This window comes from Solea senegalensis, linkage group LG4 (assembly GCF_019176455.1).
Source record: "Solea senegalensis isolate Sse05_10M linkage group LG4, IFAPA_SoseM_1, whole genome shotgun sequence".
In the NCBI taxonomy this organism is placed as follows: domain Eukaryota; kingdom Metazoa; phylum Chordata; class Actinopteri; order Pleuronectiformes; family Soleidae; genus Solea; species Solea senegalensis.
The window spans coordinates 2549390-2577388 of NC_058024.1; the positions used below are offsets into that span (position 1 = coordinate 2549390).

The 27999-nt window shown below is 42.0% G+C and overlaps 1 protein-coding gene across 2 annotated transcripts; it reads right to left on the reverse strand.

The window, feature by feature from the left end:
* Nucleotides 1–1092: 1092 nt before the first annotated feature.
* On the reverse strand, nt 1093–27998 carry sfmbt1 (Scm like with four mbt domains 1). Of its 2 annotated transcripts, none has more exons than XM_044024956.1 (21): nt 27919–27998; nt 19199–19254; nt 19009–19103; nt 18306–18549; nt 17483–17571; nt 16066–16318; nt 14912–15009; nt 13325–13426; nt 12733–12892; nt 12525–12607; nt 11361–11487; nt 10282–10395; nt 10133–10175; nt 9948–10012; nt 8994–9133; nt 8574–8683; nt 7583–7758; nt 5753–5931; nt 5048–5272; nt 4055–4183; nt 1093–2417 (listed from the first exon to the last, which is right to left on the reverse strand). In XM_044024956.1, the coding sequence occupies exons 2-21, from the start codon at nt 19221–19223 to the stop codon at nt 2277–2279; spliced, it is 2598 nt and encodes an 865-aa protein (XP_043880891.1). In that variant the 5' UTR covers nt 19224–19254; nt 27919–27998; the 3' UTR covers nt 1093–2276. The 2 variants fall into 2 exon arrangements, with proteins under 2 accessions (XP_043880891.1, XP_043880890.1); XM_044024955.1 differs by having other exon boundaries at nt 9948–10015.
* Nucleotide 27999: the final 1 nt, after the last annotated feature.

Here is a 27999-nt window from a genome sequence, read left to right on the forward strand (position 1 = left end):
GTTTCATTGCTTATGCAGAAATGTTTTATTTAATTGCTCAATAGAATTTTTTTTCACCCTGTTGCACTAGAATTTTAATTTGATTATGTACACTATATACAAACATGCACCGTCACACCTTTGCACGACCGCCGCCGCCCACAACAGTGCATGGTTTTGCTTGTGCTTGCAGTTTGACTGAGTTCTTGCAATGTAAACAAAAGCAGTTTTGATCTGTGGAGATGAAGTCTCCCTTATTACACTTCGCTTATGTGCCGATCATCAAAAAAAAATCCTTTTCCCGGGAAATCTGCTCTAATCTTTTTTTCTGTATGGAAAACAGTTTTAATTAATCAACATAATAAAAAAATAATAAAAAGTAAAACAGAAACGAAGTTGAAGTGCTTCCCCGTAAGCGGGCTGTCATATCCCATCAATCTGCATCCATCACTTGATCTCTAAACCTCGGCAGACGTTGATGAGCAGATACCAAAGTTAAAGGGCAAAGTTTGACAGATAAAAAGCTGCGAGTCAGACTCTTCGTTCAGACCTGATGTTAACGAGCAGACACACTCACAGAGAGAAAGAGAGGGAGCGACAGAGAAGAGGAAAAAAATAAAGGGTTATCATTAGAAAAAAGGAAGGCGGAGGCTGAGGAAGCCGTCTCTAATGTGTCCTGAGAACAGATCGTGTTCATGCAGCTCGGGGGAATGTGGACAAATGTGTCCTCAAACCGCCTACTGTACAAATACAGTTTAGATCTGACAACGCATTCAGGATGGGTTAGCATGATCTGTCCGTGATGAAGAAGTTAAAGGAATACTTCAGCGATTAGCATTTAGCCTTGTTTTACTAGAATAGGGTTAAGCATTTTTGAAAAAAATTGTGCTTCCCAACCTCAGTTTCGCAGAGATAGCGGGCACTGTTTACATCCTGGGAACGAGGTCCCGCCCCTCTACGAGTGGGTTGTGCAGAATTAGCGTTGCAGTTTCAAGCCTTGGACCAAGTGTCACTGGTGGGCACGGAACAAAAAAAAGAATGAAGATATTTATCGTCTCAGGGGAAACTGAGGTTGGGAAGCACATCTTTTCAAAAATACCACCCCTATTCTAGTAATACAAAGCTAAGCGCAAATCGGTGAAGTATTCCTTTAATACCAGGTCTGACCAGGGTCTAAAAGCTGCGAAACCAACAAGGACCCGACGAGGACCAAGGACGGTCATCAACTACGGCCATCGGGTCCAATGTATCACAGTTCTAACACGACTCGTTGCTTTTGCTTTTCCATCAGTGATAGTACCCGACGCGGTTCCAAGTGAGGCTGAGCCGATCGTCAACAGACTGCCAGAGAGTGTCGTCACTGGAAGAGTCACGAGCGCAAGGTCCGGCACAAGAATCAAAAATGTAGCTCAGTTAAAAAGACTTTAAAAGACTGAAAACTTTACGTAAATCTCCAATTTAGCAACGGAAATGTCTAAAATGTCAACATTTAACAGAGGAGTCTGGTGTGTTTAGAGACAGCGGTGCTGAAAGCCGGCAGTCGTGGGTTTGACCCAACGCTCAGTGGTATTTCACGATTCTTTGAACAAATCTTTTGAAATCAACCGATTCTAATGATTCATTTACACCCAAAACAACTGCTTTACACGGTTGTGTGTTTGTGTCGTGTAGAAAACAACGTTGCTGCAGTTTCCCGCCAAATGACGCACATGACACCAAACGAGTAGTCATGCCTTGCCGTGCCGAGCTGAGCTATAACTGTACAATAGAAAAGCGCCTTGAGAGACAACAGGCAGACTGAGAGTCCAGAACGGACACATCAAACCAGCTCAGTTACTCTTCATCAAATAAGAATTGTTAAAAAAGAGGAAATAAAAAAAAAATCTGAGGCAACTAAGAGAAAGTTCTGACTGGAACATGGTGAAGAATCTACTTGTTCAGCTCAAGTCTGTCATAATGATAGAAGTCGATGAGGACCTTTGGAATTACTGAGAGCATAAAAGTGCTTTGAATTCTTCTTTTGTTTTAGTCTCTATCTGAGCTGTTCTTTTCTTTAAGAGCGAGCACTTGAACTGTTTTCTGATTTAAATCGTCCCCACCACGACGATCGAGAAAAATGTCCCTTTGTCCTCTTGCTCGTCCGACACAGTGTGTTGTTTACATAAGCGAGATATGAAAGGATGTCCAGTGTAAGAAAAGTTAAAAAAAAACAAAAACCCAGGGAAATAACAGTGTTTTCACAGGATTAAACACACAGAACAGGACGTGATCGTGTCCAGTGTTCCGCTCCCCTTCAGCTACGTAGCAAACTGCTGATAAAAAGCCAGCTTGACCCTCTCGATGTGGTGGCACAGCTTGATCGCCGGTCCCAGCTTCAGGTCCATGCACTCCTGCACCGTGGGCAGGTTCAGCAGCAGCAGCGCTTGTCCGTCTATTTCCTACAGACACACACACACACACACACACAGGGAGGAGATGAGTTTGATTTTGGCTCAGCTGCTCTGATACGACACGAGTGGCTCTTCACGCGCTGAACTGGAGTGAGCTCTCGTCCTGAGTGGCCATTAAAGAGACACTTGAGAGTTTATGATGTGCGCGAGGTACTGACACATGGTCGTCAGACACTGAAAACATGGCTGCCAGATATATCACCGACACCTGCTTAAAGCTGCAGTACGTTAACTGTGTTGTCGTTATTATTCTGCCTCCGTTTTGTCTCAACACACTGGAATGTTGTAACACTTTGTATTTGCTGCGTCCGTCAAACAAAACTAATCAGACCTGACTGTGGGTGCGTTTGTTTGTATACAGCAGCAGTGCAGGGGCGGGGACACGAAGCGCTGATCCTGTCAAACAGCAGTTTTCACAGTCGTCGCGCTTCACAAACTCAATGCTGCTGCTGCCTCCGTGTCTTTTAAAACAAATCACTTCCTGTGTGTTGACATCAAATTTGAGGACTTTTCAAGGACTTTCCAGGACCAATTTCCTCAAATTCAAGGCCAAAGTGTGCTGACACAGCTTAAGCTCCTTGGGGATCTTGGTCAAAGTCAGTCTTACCCAGGCATCACGTCGTCATTTGCTCTCTCTTGTCATTTACTTGCTCATTATTCTGCACGGACTCGCACGTCAATGGCGGAGGGAGAGACTTTGTTCTCGCACCAAAATTCAAGCACTTTCAATGAGCCATGTCTATTTAACGTTATAGGTTTTCAAGGACCTGTAGGAACCCTGGACAATGGTTTTAATTTGTCTACAATCACTTATATCTTATATCTTATATCATACAAACACCACTGAAAAGAAACTGGAGTTTTGAACTGCTCACAGTCCTGTGACGAACTCCATAAAGAAATGAAGCGTTTTTTTTTAACACAGGAGCTGCTCGTCCGGTGCTGATAATGTTGGTCAGTTTGTGTCAGTTTGGGGTGAATTTGATTGAAGGATTTCAAACAATAAAGTCATAAAACACAAAGACAATTGATCTTAGTGACGGAGATATCGGTGATCCGACAACGCCAGTGAGTCAGGATGTAAAAGCGCCAATTTTTCTCTATGGACTATGGTGCTGGAAGTGACACGTGAACAAATAAAGTTCACAAAACTTTGTTTTCCAGGCAGTACATACTATTGAACATGCAACACCCCAGTCCCATGTGGTGTTTCACAGGGCTCTGTCCTGGGGCCCCTCCTTTTCATTATCTATCTTCTTCCCCATGGCCATATTCCTCTAAGCAGTGGGAACAAGCGTCCAATTACAGACGAGATTCACCAGCGCGCCATACGTTTGCGACGTCATCTTCTCAGTGCTGGGATTCCTAAACGGTTGAATACATACCTGTCAGATACGGAAACTGAAAGTTATCTTGGAAAAAGGAAGCATGAGATTCTACAGCCATAAAATCAAAATAAATCCACGCGGCCTGAATGTCATGATGGTCATAAGAGGGTTAAGTCTGTCTGGTGGCAGCCATGTTTTCAGTTTTCCCTAATAACAGTGGTTACACACAGCAGCAGTAACGTTGTGTCAGTGCCTTATGTAGCCACACTTAAAAAAAAAATCTGACGATTTTCTTACCTGATCCAAGAAAATCCTTGCGAGCGGTGCACAGTCGGTGCTCCTGATGAAGCGGACCACATCAGTGACGCTCCACTCCAGGGGGCTGGTGTCCAAACACAGCTTCTGAGGTGGCTCAGTCTTTGAGGTCTATGAACATTGACACACACGCACACACACACACACAAGGGCGTGAACACTATGTGAGAAAAGCAGTGCAGGTCTGAGACTTGAGTTTAAAGTGAGCTCAGGTCAGAGAGTAAAAACAGCACTTAGTCAAAATGATCACTGAGGTGGAAAAGCTGGGCAGTTATATAAACAGTATTTAAAAAGTTAATTTTATACGATTAGATAGGGCCGGGCCTAAAAATAAAATCTCAGATTTTCCTCACACCAACCTCGAGTTGTGGTTTTAATTCTTTCTTTTTCAACTTCATGATTAAGAAATGAATCAAAACAAGTTTTTTTTTTAATGTTCTTCCAATTTTTCTTCTGGGATTTCAACAAAATTTCCCCTTTTGGGTTCAAGTGCAACAAAACCATAAGCCTTGAAACGAGCACATAAACAGGTCCGGACTAAGCCTTTATGAGCCCCCATGCTGAATTTGCTCAATACTATAAATTGCATTAATTATAAACAATAACTTTTTTTATTTCAAAATTAGAGGGCAGTAAAATCACAAAAGTGAAAAAAGTTTCATTTGCACCTTACTATTCAAAGTGAACAAGTACAGTAAGTGTGGTTATACTGGGCTTGAATAACTCCAAAATAAAACCAAAGACTTGAATATCTAAGTATATCTAAAGATATCTTTTAATGTGTTAAAACGTTTTATTCGCCCAGTGTCTTATAAATAAAAATATCTGCATGTAAACAAAATGGCTGACCATCAGCAAAAATATAACTTCAGCAAATCTTAATCTGTAGCGTCGTTGGTGAAAATTCATTTAAAAACAAAACCTCCAGCAATCATCAGAAGTGTCAGAAGAAATCCGCCTTTAAACGTTCATCACCTTTGGTGAGGGGGGGCGGTTCTCGTCGTCAGAGAAGGACGGCGAACGCGGTTTCCGGCGCCGGCGCGTGGGTCTGGGCGTCGCGGGCGGGGAGGGGGACGGCGTTGTGGGCTGAGATTTCCCCACGGATTGTTCGGAATCATCCTGAAGGTCGTCCTGAAGCTCCGATCCCGAGTCTTCGCTCAGGGAGTCGTCCTCGTCCAGATCCTCTTCCTCCCCACTTCCCTGTGAGACAAAGACAAACGGCACATCAGTTATATATGAAGAGTTTAACGTGTTTCACAGTATAGGAGGGGTTTAAGTCTCGTGTCGCCCGGTGACATTACCAAGCTGCACACAGGAAGTAACAGGAGTCTGACTGAAAACACAAATAAGTGTCCACAAAAAGTGAATTCTATTGCTGAAAAAAAAACCGCTATTCGCCGTTTGACTTACTAAACGTTTGTCTCCACCCGCTCGCCCGTCCCTATGCTGCTGCTGTATACACACAAACGCTCCCTCAGTCAGGTCTGACAGTAAAAATGTTTGTTTTAATGCAACGATATTTAATTTGCAATTAAGAAAAAGTAGAAAATAACTTTTTGAAGGCCACACTAAATTGATTGGAGGGCCGCGGGTTTGCGACCGCTGCTTATCGTGGTGAGCTAACCCTCAATACTCAGTTAACAGCAGTGGATGTAAACTCTTTACGAGTGCGCGTGTCACCTGCGGGGATCCTGCAGGTGTGTTGTCCACAGAGGCAGAAGAGCGTCTCTTCTTATGGACAAAGAGCTGCTTCCTCCTCTTCCTCCTCCTCCCGCGCCTCTTCACTCCCCCCTCCAGGTTGGAGTGGCCCCCCGGTGGACGGCCGACGCGTTTACTCTTCTTCTTGCCGTAGTAATACGCTGCAGAGAGAAAACGACAGGCTCACTGAGTCGTATTCTAATGTGGCACAGAGGAAGAGACGGGACCTTCGTCCACAAACACAGATTCTATTCATTCTCACAATGTTGTTTTAGCATAAATGTCCACTTAAGCCTCCGAGAGTGAGCGGTCGGTAGTTTAAGCAATACTTTAGGGCTTGGGCTGGCGGCAGTCTGCTGACGTCACGCTTCAGTGTCGGCTCATCTCACTTGGAACCTTGTCAGAGCAGGTACTAAAGAAAAACACCAGGTTCCAGGTCAGGGTTCTAGCTAGCGCATTTTGGCGTAACTGCCCGTTTAGTGTCGTATATTCTTGTTGCTGGGGAGAGTCTAAAATAGGTTTCTGCTGCAAGTACTCGCAGCACCAAGGTGCAGGAACGCGCGTGAATGCTGTTTGCAGGTTTGGTCGATCATATCACGTAATTTATGATAAGTTTGAAGTGTAAAGAGTATGAACTTAGCGTTTGCTGGCTAGAATCCTGCAGGTTCTATCGCTAACGGAAAAGCAACGACAGCGAGTACTTGGCTATCAAGCACCATTTGATGACCGATGTGCGGTGGACATGGTGTAAAAGACGCTGTTGTTGGTTTAACTATTGAGAAAAAGTGTTACCATAATTTACTTCAATGGTAATGGACTGAGCTGCAGCCCTGAAAACAGCAAAAGTGGACACATTTAGTGAATTAACCTTGTGTTAAAGTGTGTCTGTGGAGAGCATGTGCTGCCACAGTTAATATGAAAAACTCATTACTTACCTTTTCACATGTTTGTGTATTTTTAATCTCAATTTCTAATGTAGCATTTATTTGCCCATTGAGCATTTATGCTCACGAGCAGCGGAGGCCGACAATAAATGAACGTTTCTGGAGAGTAAAATCTTAATGGGGGCCGTGTGCTGAACGAGAGGCTGAACTCCTGCTAATGGCGGTAATTAAGGTCGCGGCTGAAAAGCAAGCGTTCATATTTCTGAGCCTATGAATAATCAGGGGGCTTTTGTGTTAGTGTTCGTCGTCTCTAACCCGCGATGATTGGATAAATGATTAAAAGCAGAGACATTCAATTAAAATTCAGAGAGTTGGTTCAAATAAAGAAGAAAACATCCTCGTGCAAAGTTCCCCGCACGTCGTAAATGTCTGCAAGCAGAGATTTGAATTAGTGCCTCAGAATCTGTGCAGTTCACTCAACGACGGCCTGAAATCATATGATACTGGAACATGTTTTTGCGCAATGAACTTAATATTAGTCCTTAATATTTTAAATAGAGCACTTTTTGTTTTTGGGGGAGTTTTTTGTTGCTTTTTGTGAACTAAAAAAGTCTGCACGTGAAAAACTTTTAAAAAAAAGGCTACTCTATGCATTTGAACAAACTCATCCTAGCACGTTTCAGCTAGCCGTGCCAAAGGATTTTCTCTACGTCAAAAGGCGTGGCCACAGCGCGTGGAAAAATTTGGCGTTAAAATGTCTGCTTTTAACGTTTCAGTTACTTCTCTCTGATTTATCAGCCCTCGTTTCTCCCCGTCTGTGTTTCATTTTGCTCACGGTTGATAATTACAGCACATGAATGTCCTGAACCTCTCGTGTGACGGGTTTGGGTCCAGACAGGACCCGGAACGCATCTGTCCACCTACTCACTGTATTTGGTCTTGGTGAGGACGGAGCAGTTCTCCGAGCAGCGCTCCAGGACCATGCGCGGTCCAAACAGGTTGGGGCAGCACTCGAGCTTGATGCAGGTCTTCCTGCAGAAGTCGGCCACGCGGTCTGCGGTGCGGACGATTTCGACAGTGGCCCGGTAACTCTTCCCCTTGTACCTGAAAATGTTGAATATTAAGTTCAGGTCCTGTAAAGAATTCTGAAATTAAGACTGAAAACAGTTTCTCTTCAGGTTTGTGTTCTAAAAAATATTCTGGGTGATCTCGAGGATTTAACCGCGCCCCCCCAGTGGGACGTCCTGCAGACTTAACAGTTAGAGCATGACTACACCTTAGCTCCTCCCACTAACCCGAAGCTGATGCCAACTCATAGTAGCCATGGCAACTGCTGATTTGGAGCGAAACGCTCTCCCGTGTCTCTGAAATCACCGGTGTGGAAATATTTTGCGGCGTGTGAACTCTGTTGTGAGCGCGTAGCAAAGCACAGGACGTCTCCACGTGCGTTGCAACGTAGGGATGCACCAACATGAAAACCAAAACAAATTATTATGCCAATTCTGTACCATTGTTTGTTTTTTTAATCTAATTTAATTTCTAATTACTTATCTCACTAAAGTCAAGGCAACAGATATAGATGTATATAGATTAATATTCATGCGACACAGAATAAATCAATGAAGTTTCTATGTTTAGGAGCTGCGCTGATATCATGATGACTGATCATTGAAAAACAACGATGTCATGCGATGCCCTGATAAAGCTCCGTCTGCTAAACCATAAATGTCTGCTCTGCCGCGTTCCTGCGTCCACATATCTATTCCCTCTCGTGCGCTTAAGCCCAACTGTAATCCGGCGCACGTCTGTCCTCCAGCGGGGGCCAGCTGTGAACACTCGTGCCGCTTCCCGCTGGATATCTGCAGTAAAGAGTGGAGGATTTCCGTCTATCGGAGGATTAATCGGCGCTTCCAACTCACTTGGCTTTGAGTGTCTCTCCGTGTCCTTGCCAGCGGCTCTCCTGGTCCAGCTGCAGCTCTCGCAGCACGCGGCTCGGCTTGTACGCCGAGTTTATCAGCAGAGTCAGCACCTGACGACACAGGAGACACGCAGAGACGCAGCACTGATATTAAACACAGGTTATTTACAGGTCGGACGGTTCTGTCCATTATTACCTATTTGTAGCATTTGATTATCAATTTACCACTTATAGCCATTTCAAGCCACTCTAAAGATTAAATTCTCTAATAACCATGTAACAAATATTCTCCCATAAAGCAGAGCTGAGCAGCCCACATCATGACTCAGCAAAAATGCTATAGATAGAATGTGTCTGATTTTACATTTCTACCTTTTCCGTTTTCAGATCTCGAGATTAAAATCCAGACACGTTCTCTCACCTCTTTGAGGACGAGGACACAGTTCCCGGGGCCGATGAACTGAGGCAGCTCTGCGATGCGGCCCTTGTTCAGGTAAGGCCCGGAGAAACAGCGGTGGTTGAAGTAGATCTTGGGGCAGCAGTATTTCCCGTTACCAGGGCCTGCGCGTGGGTTAATGAGAGTGACGAATGTTTAATGGTCTGTGTTCATGTAGTGATTTTCTACCCTGGGTTACAGAGCCAGGAATCAAACCTTCATCCTTCTTTGTCTTAACCCCACAAATGACAAGACAACCGCAAACAGACTATAGATATAAAGGATATATGGATATCTATGGAATTAGAGGGGAAAAATTCAAAATGGAACCTTAAAAAGACCTATTTCAGTTCCAAATATACAGCCTTGGTGCGCATAGGTCACTCTAAAGTATTCAAGGACTTTCCAGGTCCAATTCCCTCAAAGGCTGCTGCTGAAACAGCTTAAGACGGGCGAGGGCAACTTTGTAAGAGCCCGTCTTCGTCCATGAGGGCGTCCACTTTTATTCCTTTGCAGCACGCTCTGCATCTGGACAAGTGACTGTCAGAGTCAGTCTTTGTCTTTTGTCTTTGGTGAGACAGAGAGGTTTAAATTTTAATTTCTCAGGCATCACGTCGTCATTTGCTCTCTCTCTCTCTCGCGTAACTTTAATCGCTCATTGTTCTGCACGGAATCTCACGTCAACGGCGGAGAGAGAGTGAGAGAGAGACAGTGGACCTGCGAGTCATTGTGACTGCGGGACGTTTGTCCTGCGTCGGCCTCGTCTACGTACATCGAGCAGGGCGTGAAACAGTAGGTGGCGCCGTAACAAACACGGGTTGTAATACTGTAATACACGTCACCTAATATTTGTTCAAACTTGATTTTTTTCAAAGGAGAAAGTGACAGCGCTAGCAGATACGGATACATCACAGACTGAAGCGACGCTGCACCACTCACCTGATTCCGAGTGGTTGGCCATCTGCTGCTTGACGGTGTCAGGTGACAAAGACTTTGGAGGAGTTCTGCTGTGAAGAGACGAAAACTGAGTCAGACGCTGAAAGGACTTTTGGACTCGCTCCACTCAAACCTATAAACCAATCAATGAATGCCTCCAACCCCCGGTTTCTCTCTTCTGTACTCACTGTTTCTCCGGCTGCACCACAGCAATCTTCCTCTCTTTCTCCACTGTGAGAAGCGGAAAAAAACAAACAAATAAACATGCCGAGTTACACGAGAACAACCTCGCGAAGTTATCACAGCGTGACCAACACAACAGTGAGCGAGTGAGTACCCGAGGGCTTGATGGGATAAACGAGCGGATATCCATTCGTTTCACACCAGCTGACGGGGAAGATGTCGAGGGAGTCCACGTGAACGATCAGCTCTGGCATCGGCTGCTTCAGTCCTGGAAATAAACAAACAACAACAACAAAATAAACCATGTACAAAGAGCTGAGCAGAGAGAGGCACTGCACGACCAACAGTTACAGCAACTTCATTTCTATACGATTTAAAGAAGATTTAAAATCCCTCAGTGGAATAACTTTTGTTTTTAACAGCGAACTCACAATTTGATCACTGTTTTTTAGTTTATGTCGCGTTCTGCCGACGTCAGTGTTTTGTCAGTATGGATGTCATTACTTTTTTTTTTTTTTTACATTAAAGTCACTTATCGACTAATTTAAGCTATCTTTTAGCTCAGTGTCCATCATTCGACCCAACAAGGACACAGATTAATTCTATCAAGCTCTGGCTAGTTTTTACACGGTTGTGTTGTCAGATTCTTTCATATCAGGTCTATTTTATTCATTTATTAAATCTCACTTGTTCAAAAGGCCTCCCTTTAAATTGCACTTTTACTAAACCTGGTTTTATTGTTTATTTGCGTTATTCTGCACTTCTACTGCTTTTATTATACCATTTTATATTTGCACCGTTGCTATTTTTTGCATTTACTGTATAAAAAGCACATCAAAAAGTTATTATTATGACATATGACATGTCACGCTCTAAATCCATGGTTCTCAAACCTTTTATACCAACGTAAGTACCAACCAGAGAAAATATTGAGCTTTCAAAGTAAAACCATTATGACAAACGTTTAAATACAGGGGTGTAAATCGTTATATACATAAATAGATTTATTCCCACACACCAGGATTGTAAAATTATTTTCTGTGCTTATTTGTTTCATTCGTCTACTCTCGCGTACCACTGGTGGTACACGGACCACAGTTTGAGAACCCAGGGCTCTATATTGTTCTGCAGCCCCCGCCACACTTTCTCACTGAAAGAAAAAAAAAAAGTGCCCCTGTGGCGCCAACGTTCAAAGTACATTTGATTTGATTCAATATTCCATCTTTCTCTCACCTTCCAGGCTGAGCCAAATGTATTGACCTTTGACCCTGGTGACTGTTGCCACATGAATGTTCTCGGGTGACAGCGGGTTGACAGCTTCCAGTTTCATGGCCTCTTTGAAGCTGTGGTCACACTGCTCCTGGCAGGGAAATGAAAGAAAGAGAAAACACTGAGCGAGAGCCGTTTTTACAGCAGTGGAGAGAAGTTAATGTTCTTTTGACGAAACTCTTTGATAAAAGGTGAGAAAAAGTCACCGCGTGATCTCTGATTACGTCGCTTTGAAACAATCGCTTTTATTAAATTTAGGGGTATCGCAGGGTGACTCACGATACGATACGCAATGAATGGTCCACGGCATGATACACAGTCTGCGATACAATACACGATACACGGGCCGTGATACAATACACGATACATGGTCCACGATACGATGCACAATGTATGGTCCGTGACACGGTACATGGGCCGTGATACGATACGCGATGCATGGTCTGCAATTCGATACATTGTCCACGATGTGATACATGGTCCGCGACGCGGTCTGCGATGCGATACAAGATACATGGTCCATGATACAATACGCAATGCATGGTCTGCGATGTGATACGCGATACATGGTCCACGATGATGCGATGATATACCACGCTATACACACGCATACGATACATGGTCGCGGCGGTACAGCGATATGCATGGTCTGCAATTCGATACATTGTCCACGATGTGATACATCTGACAAGATACATGGATGGCGATGGGGCGCATGTGATACGCGATACATGGTCCATGATACGCGAATACATGGTCCATGATACGCGATACATGGTCCGCGACACGGTCTGTGATGCGATACAAGATACATGGGCCATGATACAATACGCGACGCATAGTCCACGATACAATACGCGACGCATAGTCCACGATACGATACGCGATACATGGTCCACATCATGATACAGAATACATGGTCCACGATATGATACGCTATACATGGACCGCGACATGATACATGGTCTGCGATACGATACATGGGCCGTGATACAATACGCGATACATGGACCTTGACACGATACATGGTCCACGATACGATACGCGGTTCACCCAGATGCTCGTTGCGACTTTTAGCAGCAGTGTTTGTGGTGTTTCGGTGAAATGGGTCAAACGCTGGTGACTTACGGTTGGGAAACAGTGCTCAGGAGCTGCTTCAGCCTCACACTGTTTCAGATAATCTGCCCAGTCAAAGTCTGGACCCTGGTATCCTGCACACGATGAATCAGGGGAAAAAACAGAGAAGAGTTATATAAAGGAGCCAAAATAAAGCAGAGAGAGATAAATTATTTTTGATATCACGGGTTAACTCAGTTAGTCATTAAGGCACACTGACCTGGTGGCGGGCTGAGAGGGAGTCCGTTTTTGAGACTCCACTGAGCAGGAAAGATGCCTGAACTGTCCCTGTGACACAGGAAAGAGCGTCCCGCACCTTCGGACTCCTCAATACCACAAAGGTCATCCATGGTCACCAGGAAGTGCTGCTCGCTGAACACCTGTGGGAAAGAGGACACGTCGATTCTGGTAGATGGCTGTAAAACCTTTTAATAAAAACGTGAAACAAACATTTGGGGCTTCTTTAATCGCAGCTCCTAAACCAAGGTTCAAAGAGGGACAGTGTCATGGTCTCGACAAAAAAGAAATTTAGGATGACTATCTCAGTCTGTGTGCTGTTACCATCTACGTCTTTTCTTCGTTAAATATCGATTTAATCATTCAAAAATATTGTATTTTATCGTTCGCCGTATCTTCTCAGCCACGACGAGGAACGTGGGTGATTTTTTTCTTTGTTTGCATATAAAGACACAGAAGCTCAAACGTCTACAGTCAATAAATAGCAAACAGAGCAAAGAAAAACAAACAAAAAAACAACACAACACATCACAGCGGAGAAGAGAAGAGTTAGATTTGACAGGAACGTCTGTTACCTTGGTGACGGTGGCAGGTTTGATTGAAATCGGAGCAGCGGGGTCAACTGCCTCCAGTTTCATCGCTTCCTTAAAACAATGAGCAGCGATGGCAGGCTGATCCTGCGCGCACACACACACACACACACACACACACACACACAGACACACACAGTTTTATTAAACCTGTTTTAACACAAAATTAAATTACACGTGATGGTAAAATTCTTGATTCTAGCATCAGGTCTGGGTCAAACAGAGTGCTGCATGCTCATTGGCTCACTGACGCTGATGAAATAAACTCTTTTAAAATTTGATATCAATGACATTGGGTGATACAGAGAGAGTTTTATATATTTATTTTCTGTTGTATTCGAGATAAAACTGGGGAGAGAGAGACGGGAGAGGCGTGAGTGAATCAAAGCTCTATTCACGCTGCTGCAACGCGAAATAAGATTTTAACCATTAGACAAAACAGGGTTCCCGCCCATTGGATGACATCAAGTTCAAGGACTTTTCAAGGGCTGATTGCCTCAAATTCAAGGCAATTTTGTAAGAGCTCGTCTTCATCCACGGAATCTCACATCAAAGACGGAGAGAGAGAGAGACAACGCCAGTGATTATGACTCCATCGTTGTCCTGCACAGGCCTCGTCTATGCACATCAACGTCACTTCTTTCTTGCACAAAATTCAAGCACTTTCAATGACCCATGGCTATTCAGGGCGATTCTTTTCAAATTCAAACTTTCAAGGATTGAAATGACTTTAAGGGTGATTTTTAAAGAACATTCAAGGGCCAAGTGATTGTCAAAGTCACGTCTTTTGTAAATTTGTCTTTGGTGAGACAGGTCACGACACGTCAACAGCGGAGAGAGAGAGAGACACCGCTAGCAATTATGAGTCCACGTTAGTCCAGCAGAGGCCTAGTCTACGTACATCAGGCATGAAGCAGTAGGTGGTGCCGTAAACTTAAGTTCTTTCGCCCACAAAATTCAAGCACCCCATGTCTATTTAGGGCAATTCTTTTCAAATTCAAACTTTCAAGGATTTCAAGGACTGATGGGAACCTTGTGAATGAGTTGAAGCAAGGTCATGGATCCATAATACAGTTGGAAATACATCGACGCTGCCGTGGTTCAGAGTGCGTCCCAGTGTTTTAGTTGAGACCTTCACTGAATCATTATGTGCAATTCCTCCACAAGGTTTATTGATTATTTGCGTCATCGATTCATCTGTCGATTATTTCCTCGATTCATTGAAGAGTCGTTTTTTGCACAAAATGTCAAATTATTCCGTTTCAATGATTTCTTTGTTAAATGGAGAAAACATTCACATTTAAGCCGTTGAAAAATCAGATAACTTGCTGGTGATTCATTGAGTTGCAGCCCTAGATCGAACCTTGACTTTCTGGTTGGAGGAGAAAGCTTATTTAAAACCCCCCCGGCTCTCTCTCTCTCTCTCTGTACTCTCCCTCGAGGCAAATTTGTGCAGTCTTTATTGTTTACAGGAAAACCATGTGGTGGAGAAACATGACGGTACTGTACGCCTCAGTCTGGTGGACTGTGTCACAACAATCTTGGATTCTCAGTTATCAAATCCACACTGACCTTGTTGAACTCTGCAGTCAGAGCCTCGTCCTGAGGAAGGTCCCTGATCCTCTGCCTCACCTCCTCCCACTCGTCCTCTGTGCGCAGAGGCAGCAGATCTGAAAACAGGCAAACGGCAAACACATCAGCGGCTGCAGAGAAAAAACCCTCGTCTGCTTTCGCACACTTTCCCATGTAAATGCTCTGAACCAGTTTGTCTGCACTTTGTCTGTATTTGGTTTTTTTTCTTATTTATTTAGCTTCATAAAAAAATCAATACAGCCCAATTTCACAAGCGCAAAACACACAAACTTCTTATCAGAGAGTTTCACAAGGTTTCAGGCAGGTTTAGAAGCACAGGGTTGAATAATAAAGGTTGTCACTTTTCTTTAAATATAAAGAAATACATCACATTTCACAGATTATTTTTTGGATAAAAAATAAAAAAGAACAGTCTTATATGAAGGTTTACTTTAAAAACTGTGACTATACAACCGTTATGGCCTGATATTAAAGATCAATAAGGCGTACTTACTAGCATTTAATATATTTTTTGATAAAGATCCTTTTTATTTTATTAAAGTTAATAAGAAAATGTGATTCTTTAGTTGACAAAAATCAATGTAATTGTCGGTAATTCGTCATCACACAGCTTTCATATTTTATATTAATCTACTGATCTCTGCTGGGAGTCGTACATGAAACTACACTTTTTTTTCCCCCCCCCGATGATTCACAAAAATATAAATACTTTATTTATTCTTCTCCTACATGGACAAAGATTCTATTTACTTATCTTTTGTAGCAGAATCCCAAACAGCAGCAGAGTTTAGTCTCTTCATAATAATGTTCCATGCGAATTAATGGGGGAATAAACTGGACTTTTTTCAAAATTGAAGGTTGGGAACTAAAATACAGTTGGAAAAATAAAAATCATCAGATTTGATGCAAATACAGTTGGACTATCGATGGTATTTTCCTCAGTCACGGGCACACAGCACGCTTCTTACGGCAGTTTTCTTTTAAATAATCCACTTCAATCCTATAAATTCCCATGGAATGGAATATATGGAATATACGTGATTGCTCAAGCAAGGAATAAACACAACACTAGATGTGTTGCTGTAATTCTTCACGGGGCTCGATCGCGGCGTTGGCCAGCGGCAGCCACTGACCTGCAGGAGGCCTGAGGGCGCAGCCGCGCTCTGTGGCCCAGCCGGGAGGGTGGAGGCGTGGGTGGAGGTAAAAGAGCCAGACGGTCGCCGGTGTATCCGGGAGGCCCTCGGTGCCCACCAGCCGCAGCTTCAGGCGTCCGCCGACGTTCTCCTCCACCTCGGCGGCCCAGGCCAGCCCCGGGTCAACGCTGTCCTGCAGCTCCACGTAGCAGCCGGCACAGAGCAGCTCCACTGGGTCTCGACCGCGCTGAGGCTGCGCAGAGAGAGGGAGATGAGAAATGAGACGCTGGCAGCGCATTTACACAAACTACATGTTATATGACACGTTGTACTCCGATAATCCATCTTTTTTTTCCATCTGTATAATGTGCAAATTTGATTTCAATTTGAATATTTCTTGGTTCCATTTAACAAATATAATCACTCAAATACAGGAATCGGGATAATCGTATGATATGTGGGGAGAAATGTGTCCACTCAAATGTGTGGAGGGAATTTTAATTGGAAAAGTAACGACGGAGGTTTTTGCTCGGACGTCAGAAATAATGGCACAACAATAAATTTGGCACCAGACGCTCAAATAAATGCCGGAGACCAGATTCAACCAGATATTTTGGTCACGTCCTGTTTGGAAACTATTCTGGGAGAAACAATCAAAACATTACAATGGACCCAAAAAAATGGCAGCTTTATTTATTGGGGGCTGTGAACAAAAGGAATTGAGTTGAGAGACAGGAAATATCTCCACAATTATTGCTTGCAACAGCAATTAAACACTTAGCTGATCCTGCAACATGTAATAAATGGAACAAATAACGTATGACTTGAGGCTCCAGAAAGATATTTATGGAAAAGGTGGAGCTCTGTCATCACAATTAGGAATCCTAACTACTTTACATTATTTTGACAACCCCCCAATTATTTCTTTTTTTATCTTTTTTCCTTCTCTGTTTTATCCCCTTTTTTTATGTCCATGTGAAAATCACTTCCTGAGCAAATATGACAAAAATGACAAATATGATTATGCACATGTTAAAAATGAAGTAAAAAAATAAAAACGTAATCATTTTGGGTTTGAGAACATCATCATTTCAAGGTTTGGGGAAAACAAAGACCAACATTTTTCCACATTATTTGACATTTTATCGACTGAAACAATCGAGAAAATAATCTACAGATTAATAGATTGTGAAATAAGTGAAATTAGTCATACAAACACTGTCCAAGTGAAAACCTAATTTTTTAAACACTTTCTAATTTATCAAGGTGGTTGGAAACACATTTTTCTGTGTGGTGACAAGGTCAGAACAGACATTTTTATCACTTTACAAGATCGTCTTCATCGTCAAATTACTCATGTGAGCACTGACTGAGCCTTTGCTGCAGAGTGAGTTAGTGTGAGTAGATTCTGACTGACCAGTTCCAGGAGGTTGGCAGGAACGCTGCACTCCTCAGCCAGGGCCTTTTCCAGCACAGCTTCCCAGTCCTGGTGCTTCTCACGCACACCTGAGGTGGATTGCGCACACACACACACACACGCACACACACACGCACACACACACAGTTTAATTGATGAACCAAGTGGGTTTCAGGATCACACACACACATACAACCCACACGGAATCTCAGCTCAGAGTATAAGATGAAGATAAACATGTTCTGAGCACACAGATCCAAGCATGTGGGCTGATGTAGTTCATTCATTTATATTTATATGTGTATATATATATCTATATATATATATATATATATATATATATATATATATATATATATATATATATATATATATATACACACACATATATATATATATATATATATATGTATGTATGTATATATATATATTATTATTTTTTTATATATATATATACATATACACATATACACACATATATACACACACACACACACACACATATATGTAGATATACACATATATAAACATATACATACATATGTATGTATGGGCAAAAAAAGGAGGGAAAAAAGCTTTTTTTGCCCCAATTACAAAAAATATCAGCATCTGTCATAGAAAAAAAACCACAATGCTCGATATTCTACCGTTAGCCAGAACCTGCACATAAGGGCTCTCACTTTTCAAACAAATTTATGACGTAATTCGTCCCCCAATAGACACATAAATCACTGACAACAGGAGGAAGCTCCGACAGCGTTTAACTAAAGTGTAATAATGTCAGACTGATTCAAAGTTAAAGTTAAAAAGGTAAAAAGCTCACCCTCTGGCGCTCTCATGGTCTTGCCGTGCTGGCGGCTCCAGCCGAGCGGATGAAGGTCCGCCGTCATGATGTCGCACCAGAAGTCGGCACGCCGGTCGTCCTGGTAACCCTCGTAGCGCAGCAGCAGCAGCTGCCCACACGTGGTGATGATGTTGGCCACCCAGTAGGGGGCGTCGGGCTCCGAGCGCACGCACACCTCCAGCTTCATGCCGGGACTCAGTCCGGTCTGTAGGCCCTGGTCCACCTGAGACGGACGGAACCAAAACAACAACAACACGACGTCACTGGAAACACACAATTTGAAATCTGACAATCGATACAGTGCTAATTTCAAATATTTAATTCAAACCCGTTAAAACAGACAGGATATTTTCATGTTGATGTAAAAAATGAAGTCTTTTTAACTGATCGACAGTTCGACATTGCGACGACACTCTCTGACAGTCAAAGTCACATTTTAGTATCGGCTCAGCTGAACCTCGTCAGAGCAGGAAGTAAAAAAAACACCAGGTACTGTCGCTAATATAAAAGCAAAAACAACCCGAGAACAATCAAACTCTTTGATGACTTTCTGCTCGAAAACTGCTTCTTCTTAACTCACGTTCTTTATCTTATTTATCAGATGTTACACATAGCATTTATTTTTTAAAATCTACTGTGTGTGTGTGTGTGTGTGTGTGTGTGTGAGAGGACGAGCACCCACATGTTTGAAGGCGTGATGAGGCACGGACACGGTTCCCGTCTCCTCCAGGTAGTCGTCCCAGTTAAAGTCACACACATCCTGAGCAGAGTCTCCATCTGGAAAACACACACATATATTAAAAAAAACACTGCAACTTTCCAATACTTCACCTCGTTTATTTCACACGGCTGTTCACAACAGTCCTCCTCACCAGACTCCAGTGACTCCTGACTCATGCTGGCGCCCCCTCAAGGCCAAGACAAGGATCTGTGAGGAGGAAGCAGAGGAGGATCATTCAGATTTATTCATCCTGCGAGAGACGAAGACGAACGACGAGGAAGAAATAACCGGGCGTCCACAGGAAAACATGACGCGTCCCCTCCTCTCTGGTTGCAGCCTGAGAAAACTCTTTGCGACAAACGGGGAAGATTAACGACAAAGGTGATCCCGCCGACTCATAGCGGCGCGCTCAGCACTTCACGAGCCAAAACCGACTCAGCACAAAGTTACACGCACCGCGATCAAGAGTTACAACAGCTGGCTGCTCTGCATACACACGGTCACAGGCAGCAATTACATTTATTAGAGGAAAACAATGAGTCACTACACACAGGCCACTTTATTAGGTACGCCTGTTCAAATGCTTTGTCGAGACAGTAACGATTACACATGTGTGAACAGGATTGAACATTATCTATAAATTGTATATGTGTATTGCACTTACATGTAAAATTACAGTGCACAATATCTAAATCGACATCAACTCAACACCTTTAGGCACAAACACATGATCAATTATGTTCCATCTGAGCATCACAATGAGAAAGACAGGTGACGTTTAGCTGGTTTGGTCCATAAATTTGTCCCTAAATGTCAATCAGTGGTTCTACAAATCGTGCGAACGACGACGTTCTTGTTTTTGTCCACAAACCAAAAACGATTCACTTCGTCACGTGGAGCAAAAGGAACCAGAAAATAATATTCACATTTAAGAAAAACGTTCTTTATCGCTGTTCACACAGCCTTAAACAGGGTTCAAAGAACCACACATTACAACCAACTGACGACAATCTGTGAATGCAAAACAGGCCAAACATTGAAGCAGAAGGAAAAGCACACTGTGTGTCACTCCTGTGTACCTAATAAAGTGGTCAGTGAGTGCAGCTACCAGCGGTGAAGACTCAAACTATCGAAAATGACTTCAGATTTGAGACGAGGAAAAATGAACAGCTTTATTTTACAAAAAAACAGCTCAACGATTTCATGTAAATATCTAATTGCCATTATTTGGACTAAAACTGCGATATGTGTCACGATATGAGGGAACGGTAATGTTTTACGTCATTATTCTCATTTTCATTTGAATAACATGATAAATGTGTGATATTTGTGCAGATCTGTGACAAACAACAATGTTTATATGTAGTCAAACAACTAAAGTGTGAAGAAAACAATCTCTGAATGCTAAAACAGGTCAAACCACACGTGTGTACCTAATAAAGTGGCCAGCGAGTGCATCTACCAGCAGTTGTGACACTAACTCCCGAAAATGGGTTCAGATTTGAGACAGAAGAGGACAAATGAACAGCTTTATTTTACAAAAAAAACCTCAAGGCTTCAAGGCCACAAGGACTCACTCATCTGTAGTAGTTTTCTGATGATAAAAATAATAATAACAGCAATAATAATAATAATAGTAGATCTGTTGAGACACCAAATCTGTGCTCCATATTCACTTTATCTGATCCTGGATCCAGAAGCAGTGAAAGAGAAAAAGTGAAATTACATGCTGCATATTTGCTCTTCATTAGATCAACACAGCAGATGGTCTGTGATGGAGAAATGTGTTTAACGACGCTGAAGCTTCACCTCCACAAACCTCGCTCTCCAAAAAAGAAAGAAAGAACCAAGGCAAGAAAGAAGGAAAGAAAGAAAGAAGGAAAGAAAGAAAGAATGAAGGAAAGAAAGAAAGAATGAAAGAAGACAAGAAAGAAAGAAGGAAAGAAGAAAAAATCACTATCTAAAACCTTTCCTTCCCCCCCAAAGACTCAAAGGAGCAGCGTTGATGTGACTGTGGACACACATGTCAAAATTGTGACACATCAAACTGACCCGCGGCATTGTGGGAAAAGCCGGACGAAATAAGTTAACACAACAAGAGCAGAGGCATGAATGAGAAAAACAGCGCGGGGGAGGACGAGGGGGGAGACACACACACACACACACACTGCAGGGTGTGAGACACACAGAGAGAGAGTGAGAGAGGATGAAGCGCTCTGTCACGGCGGCGGCTCCTTTCACTCCACCTGTCAGACTCGTCTTTGTCGCGTCTGACGTCTCCATTAGAGACGCGGCCGCCGCCGCAGTCCACCGGGCTCCCACCTCGACCCCGGGGCTCTGTCGGGATCGGCACCGCCTTTCACCTCCTGACCCTGGACCTCTGTCTCACCCCATACCCCCACCCCACACACACACTCCCTCACTCCAACACACACACCAGTGGCTCATTGTCCCTGCAGGTCACACTCAAAGCAAAAGGAGTGGAAAATTTAAATTTGCGTTAATTTCACTACAGAAGAGACAAAAATGATCTTTGCAGTTGGGTGCAAGGAAAAATGTATAAACACACACACACACATATATATATATTTCTAATCGATTACTATTTCGAAACAAATAAACAAATACATCATTCAAAACAGGATTGTTTTTGGTTTGAGGACATAAACAAGACATTTTTTAACATTTGATATGTTGTGTGTATATGTATATATAATATATATATATATATATATACACACACACACACATACATATACGTATATGTATATATATATACTCTCTCTCTGCATACATATCGATATATCTCTCTATACACTCTACATTATGTGTGTGCTGTGTATACTATATATATACCCTTTGCCATATATATATATATATATATATATATATATATATATATATATATACATACATACACACACACACACATATATATATATATCTGAAAATGTGGAAATGATGCCATTCTCGAATGTCTTGTTTTGGCCACAAACCAAAGTGAATCAGTTTGAATGATTTCAGAACATATTGACATTAGCGAAGCTTTATAAAAAAAAAACCCACCGACCAAAAAAACAAAACAGTCAAAAGCAGTCAATTCATTTAGAAACCGAGTCATTGCTGTAGCCGCTGTTTCAATATCATGAACATTTTCAGTTCCTGTGACCTTCTACGATCAAGCTCTGCGGTGTTTGTGTGAAGTTTGCTGATGCAATTTTTAAAAAAGGAAAAAGGTTCTCGGTGTTTCCCAACATGACGACACATAACGGCAATGGCGCGTCGACAGAAACCAAAATGAAAGCCCTTTTTTTTTTTATATATATTTTTTTATTGAAGCGTTTGCTTTGAGTCGACCTGCTGAGGCAGAGCGTTTGTGCAGCACAGGAAGAAAAAGCAACTTCCCCCTGTTTCATACAGAGCAAAGTGGAGCAGAGCCATCAGCAGTCTGCTGCTGCTGCTGCTGCTGCTGAGTCTTTCTGCACCAGCAGACTCTGACTGAACCCAACACAAACACACACACACACACACACACGAGATCCTCACTACATCCTCTATCCACTTACTGAATTATTTTCTTATCAGCACTTAGCATTCAACTGAGCATTTCTAAACAGGCCTTCATGAACCGTAGAGGTCCTTGAGCAGGAAATGCAATTTAACAATACACACACACACACACACACACACACACACACACACACACACACACACAGATTTCCATTCCCCCCAACCTTAACTATAACTAGATAACTAGTTCATGCCCGTTAACCTTTAGCTTCACCATTAGAACACAGTGTATTTAGGCTGCTTATTTTTTTCACATTACCATACTAAGACGTATATGCAGAGGCTATAAGAATGTGCAATATAGTTTCTTATATCTTTTTTTCCCCCGCACAAACTACCAGTAATCAGCAATCGGATGGGAAAAAATTGTCACAGTTCAAAGTTCGCTTTTACAAAAGTAAAAAAAAAACCGTCTATTTTGTGACTTCTGCGCTATGACTCGCGATATCAAAGGGAACAGTAATTTTTAAATCATTATTCACATTTTCATTCAAAAAAACATATTTAAAAGGATTAATGGGTGATATCTGTGCAGCTCTGTCATGTTCTCTTCAGTCTGTAGAATAAGATGTGTAATAATAATCATCTAAAATGATATTTTGACACACATTCTGGCTTGAACAAATATTGCGTCTCCAGCGATTTGAAAATTGCAGTAAGCTGTGCTGCGATTTCGATAAGATTTCGATTAATTGCTCAGCCGTAATTGAAAAATGTATTTGAGAGCCTGAACATGCCCCAAAACTCACAGATTATTGCGACTGCATCAGACCTCGCGAAAATGTACACGTGAAATTTGTTTAGGTGACAAAGTGTGGAAAATTGGAAGTGGGAAAATGGAAAAACGCTCAGGTGATTTTTTGAAACGTTTCACGTACATGATTTAATCATGTCAGGACGGTCCAAAAGTCCAAAACGTTGTCCTGTTTTTTTTGTAATTTGGGATATAAAATTAATCCTAAATTTGACTCAACAGCATATAAGAAGACGGAAAAAAAGCACTTTGTAAAGACTGAAGATGTGAGGATGTCCATATGTATATAAGGGTTAACCTCACCACAATTTAAATCTATCCAAGTCCTGAACTTAAACAGTTCTGCCTCATTAGGACCAGGTTGTGGTCTCCATGAGGACTACTGATCCTGACAAGGTCACTGTTCATACCAGAAAAAGGCCCTTAGAGGCGACAAATACAAGCACACATGTGCACCAACAATTTAATGTAAAAGTCTTGAGACAACGCTAACATTTAACATAACCACAATTCAAATCTATCCAATCCTAGAACTCAATCAGTTACTCAGAAGTAAGGTGTTGCCTCATTAGGACCATGTTTTGGTTTCCATGAGGACTGCTGGTCTTGACAAGGTCCTAAAGAGCTAACAAATACAAGCACACATGCACAAAGACTATGACTAACCCTAATCGAGCCACAATTCAAATCTTAGTCCTAAATAATGAAATCCTGCCTCATTAGGACCAGGTTTTGGTCTCCATGAGGACTGTTGGTCCTGACAAGGCCCTAAAGAGCTAACAAATACAGGCGCACACACACACACAAAGCATGAGGACTACTGGTCCCAACGAGGTCAGTGTTTATGCCAGAAAAGGTCCTAAAGCGCACATGCGCACAAACAACTAAATGCCTAACCCTTAAACTAAAAACCATTTTTTTTAACATAAAATGGGCAGCACAGGGTGAAGAGGACATGAATTGGGCTAGTAACTGGAGGGTTACCAGTTCAAATCGTGGGACTGAGGCACCCCCGAGCAAGGAACCCAATCCCCATAACTGGTGTTTGTGAAAAGGACGGGTTAAATTCAAACCGGTTCTTATTCTAACCTCAAAACCAGGTGTTAAACCTCAAAAAGTAAAAAGCACACACACTCAGTTTCCACAAGGACTTTTACTGGTCCTGATGAGGTAAAAGGTCCTAAACAGGTGACAAATACAGGAACACATACATACACTCATAACTAAATGCCTAACCCTTAACTTAAACTCAGTTCTAAAGGGTCAAGGCTCAAACCCTCAAAAAGCCCCTTCAAAGATGTGAGAACCAGCACAAATGTCCTCACAAGAATAGATTTGAGTCGGAATTAGACCTCACAGCCTTCTACGGACACGTAACAGCACACACACACTCACAGACTCACAGTCTCCATGAAGACTTCTGGTCCTGACAAGGTCAACATTTATGCCGGAAAACGTCCTAAAGAGGCAACGAACACAAGAACACATATATACATGCATAATTAAATGCCTAACCCTTAACCTAAACTACATTACATTACATTACATGTCATTTAGCAGACGCTTTTATCCAAAGCGACTTACAATGGAATTGAGTACAATCAGCCAGGGGTGGAGTCGAACTTGCAATCATTGAGGTTTTAAACCTCACAAAAAACCTTTTAAGTTATGAGAACCAGCCAAAATGTCCTCACAAGGTCAAAATGTCCCCATAAAGCAGCCTGCTACACAATACAACTACTACTACAGTAACACACAACTCATCTGGACCGCCTAAGCCCAATCCCCAACCTTAACAACAACAACTGGTTAATGTCTAACCTAATTCTAAAACCAGGTCTAACTGATAAAGCCAACATGTCCTCACAAGGTAAGAATTTCTGTACAAAAATAATCACAGTTTGACCTCACAGCCTACTGACACACACACACACACACACACAAACAAACACACACACACACGCTGTGCGGCAGCTTCTCCGGGAAGCAGAATCAAAGTCCGCCTTCAATAAAGTGAAATCCTCTGCTGAAACATTGCACATTTAATGGAATCTGCGGGATCAACAGCGACAGACGACTTTACGTTACGAACAGTAATGTGGCAGAAAACGAGCATTGGCTCCTCTTTAACGTGGACATTAACGTTCAAAAGCCTCTTCTCAGACAAAGCACTTATTTGTTTTCCCCGTGATGTTATTTTCACTCAGATGCCGTGAAAGTGTGTGATATGAATTTGTGGCAGTGAAGCTTAAAAAAGAAGACAGATTTTCCCTCTCTCGACTGTTGGGAAACTGAACAACACTTTGTGTTTTCTTTGGTTTTATGATTCCGGGGTCAGAGATATCAACCTCCGAAACATCTGTGCACACAATAAAAGGGAAGTGAGGGGGAAACTGTGTTCACTGTCCTCAAAAGCATTTAAACTTAAATTTAAGAAATTCTGCAGCATTCTGTCTTTTTAGAAAAACTGAAATAAACTCTGACAGAACTGGGTTCTTTAATGATTCTGCCAGTGAATCAAAAAATATTCGCATTCCAATTCCAGGAGTGATGATTCCCTGTGGACCTCCATTTACATCGGATGTCAGAACTGGGAGTGAGATCAGCCCGTTCCAGTTGAAAAGTCAGAAAAAAATAGGGGTGCGAATCACCAGAGACACTACGATATGATATTATAGCGATATTAAACAATAGGATATTAACACAAGACGTAAGTAGCGATACAATATTATCACAGTATTGAGGTCACAACGCAATATTATTGTGATATTTAAGTTGTGATATTAAAGTCACAATACAATATTATCACAATAGGATATTAACACAAAATGTAAGTAGCAATACGATATTGTCACAGTATTGAGGTCACAATGTGATATTTAAGTTGCGATATTATCGCGATATTTAAGTCACAATACAATATTATCACAATGGGATAACAACACAAAATGTAGCTTTAAGCAGACACTGGAGTGATTGAAATCATAACCATGGTCATGACTGCATGAAAGTAGTACTCGATACAGGTTGCAATACAATATTATCACGATATTTAAGTCCCAATGCGATATTGTGATGTTTAAATTGCCATTTTACTGTGATATTTAAGTCGCAATACAATATTAGCACAATAAGAAATCACAATATTTAGGTCACAATACGATATTATCGCAATATGTATGTCATGATACGCTATTATCATGACATTTAAGTCACAATACAGTATTATCACATTATATCATGGTATTTAAGTCAAGATACGATATTATAACAATGTTTAAGTTGCAATAAAAAAATTGGTAAGGCAATTATTTTCAATTCACAATTTCAGTTATAAGTCAGTTATATGTTATTTGTAATATTACGTATTACGTTAAATTTTTGTAACGTTAGTAACGTGTTTTTTTTAATATTACATTGAGTAACATGTTTTTGGTCACACATTTTGTTTTCCCCATAGTGTGAGAAACACACTTTTGTAACAATACAACATATTGTATTTTTTTTTGTAATGCAAGTCACATGTTTTTAGGCAACATAATTCTAGGTAAAACTTTCCTCTGCATCCCATTGGTCCATATTGGTGTACATTTTCAGAAAGCAGATGGATGCAAACCAAATGAAGGTGAATATGAATAACTAAAGAAAACAAAAAAAACTTCTTTTTTTTTTACAATTATTGCAATAATATCATAAATCGCAATTAGTTTTGATCAGGATAATCGTGACAGGAAACGCTGACATTAGACAACGCTCGTATAGAAAACAACAACAACAAATATTTCGACAATCAAATACAGAAATTGTTTCCATTGAACAGCTGCGTGATCGAGTTGTACAATTCAGCGGAAGTTATATCAAAACCACAGAGGGGGGAAAACAATTAGTCAACAAACTACAGGACGCCGTCCATGAAATTTTATCAAATTTTTTAGGGGGTTATTTTTCTCGACTATTTTCAAACGAACTGAGGTCACACAACGTTCCTTATGTAAGGCGACGTTACACAGAGTTAGTCAAGGGCGAATGAGTGGAAATTTCCACACAATCCACAATCTTTTTTAAACAAGTGTAAGTGCCTTTCACATTTTGCACTGGCTGTGTTTGTGTGGAGAGAAACCGCAGTGTTCGCGAGCACAGAGAGACAGAGAGAGAGAGAGAGAGAGAGGGAGGCAGAGAGCGACTACAGTGTCTTAACTTTCACACAAAATACACGCCGAGATAATTATCACATTTAATGGCCAACAAATAAAAACGTGAGCTCCCCGCGTGTGCAGCCACAACAACAGTCCGTGTGAACACACATTACCAAACAAATATCGCCTGCGTCCGAGTCAAGTTTCTGGACGTGACGGCTTTGAGGAATAAAAAAAAAGGCAGGCAGTAACTGACTGACGAGCAGCTCACACTCGACCGAACAACCCGACCCATCTTTTTGAGAGACGGGAAAAAAGACGTACGTGGCCCCGCGGTACAAAACACCGCCGACACCCCGCGACCGACAACACGCGGCGTTTGAATATCTGGTCGCGGAATTCGCCTCTTACCGATAAGTAGTTTTTCCAAGTGGGTTTTTTAGATGCCGTTCCTCTCTCCGCCTGCTCGCTCTCAGCAGCAGCAGCAGAAAC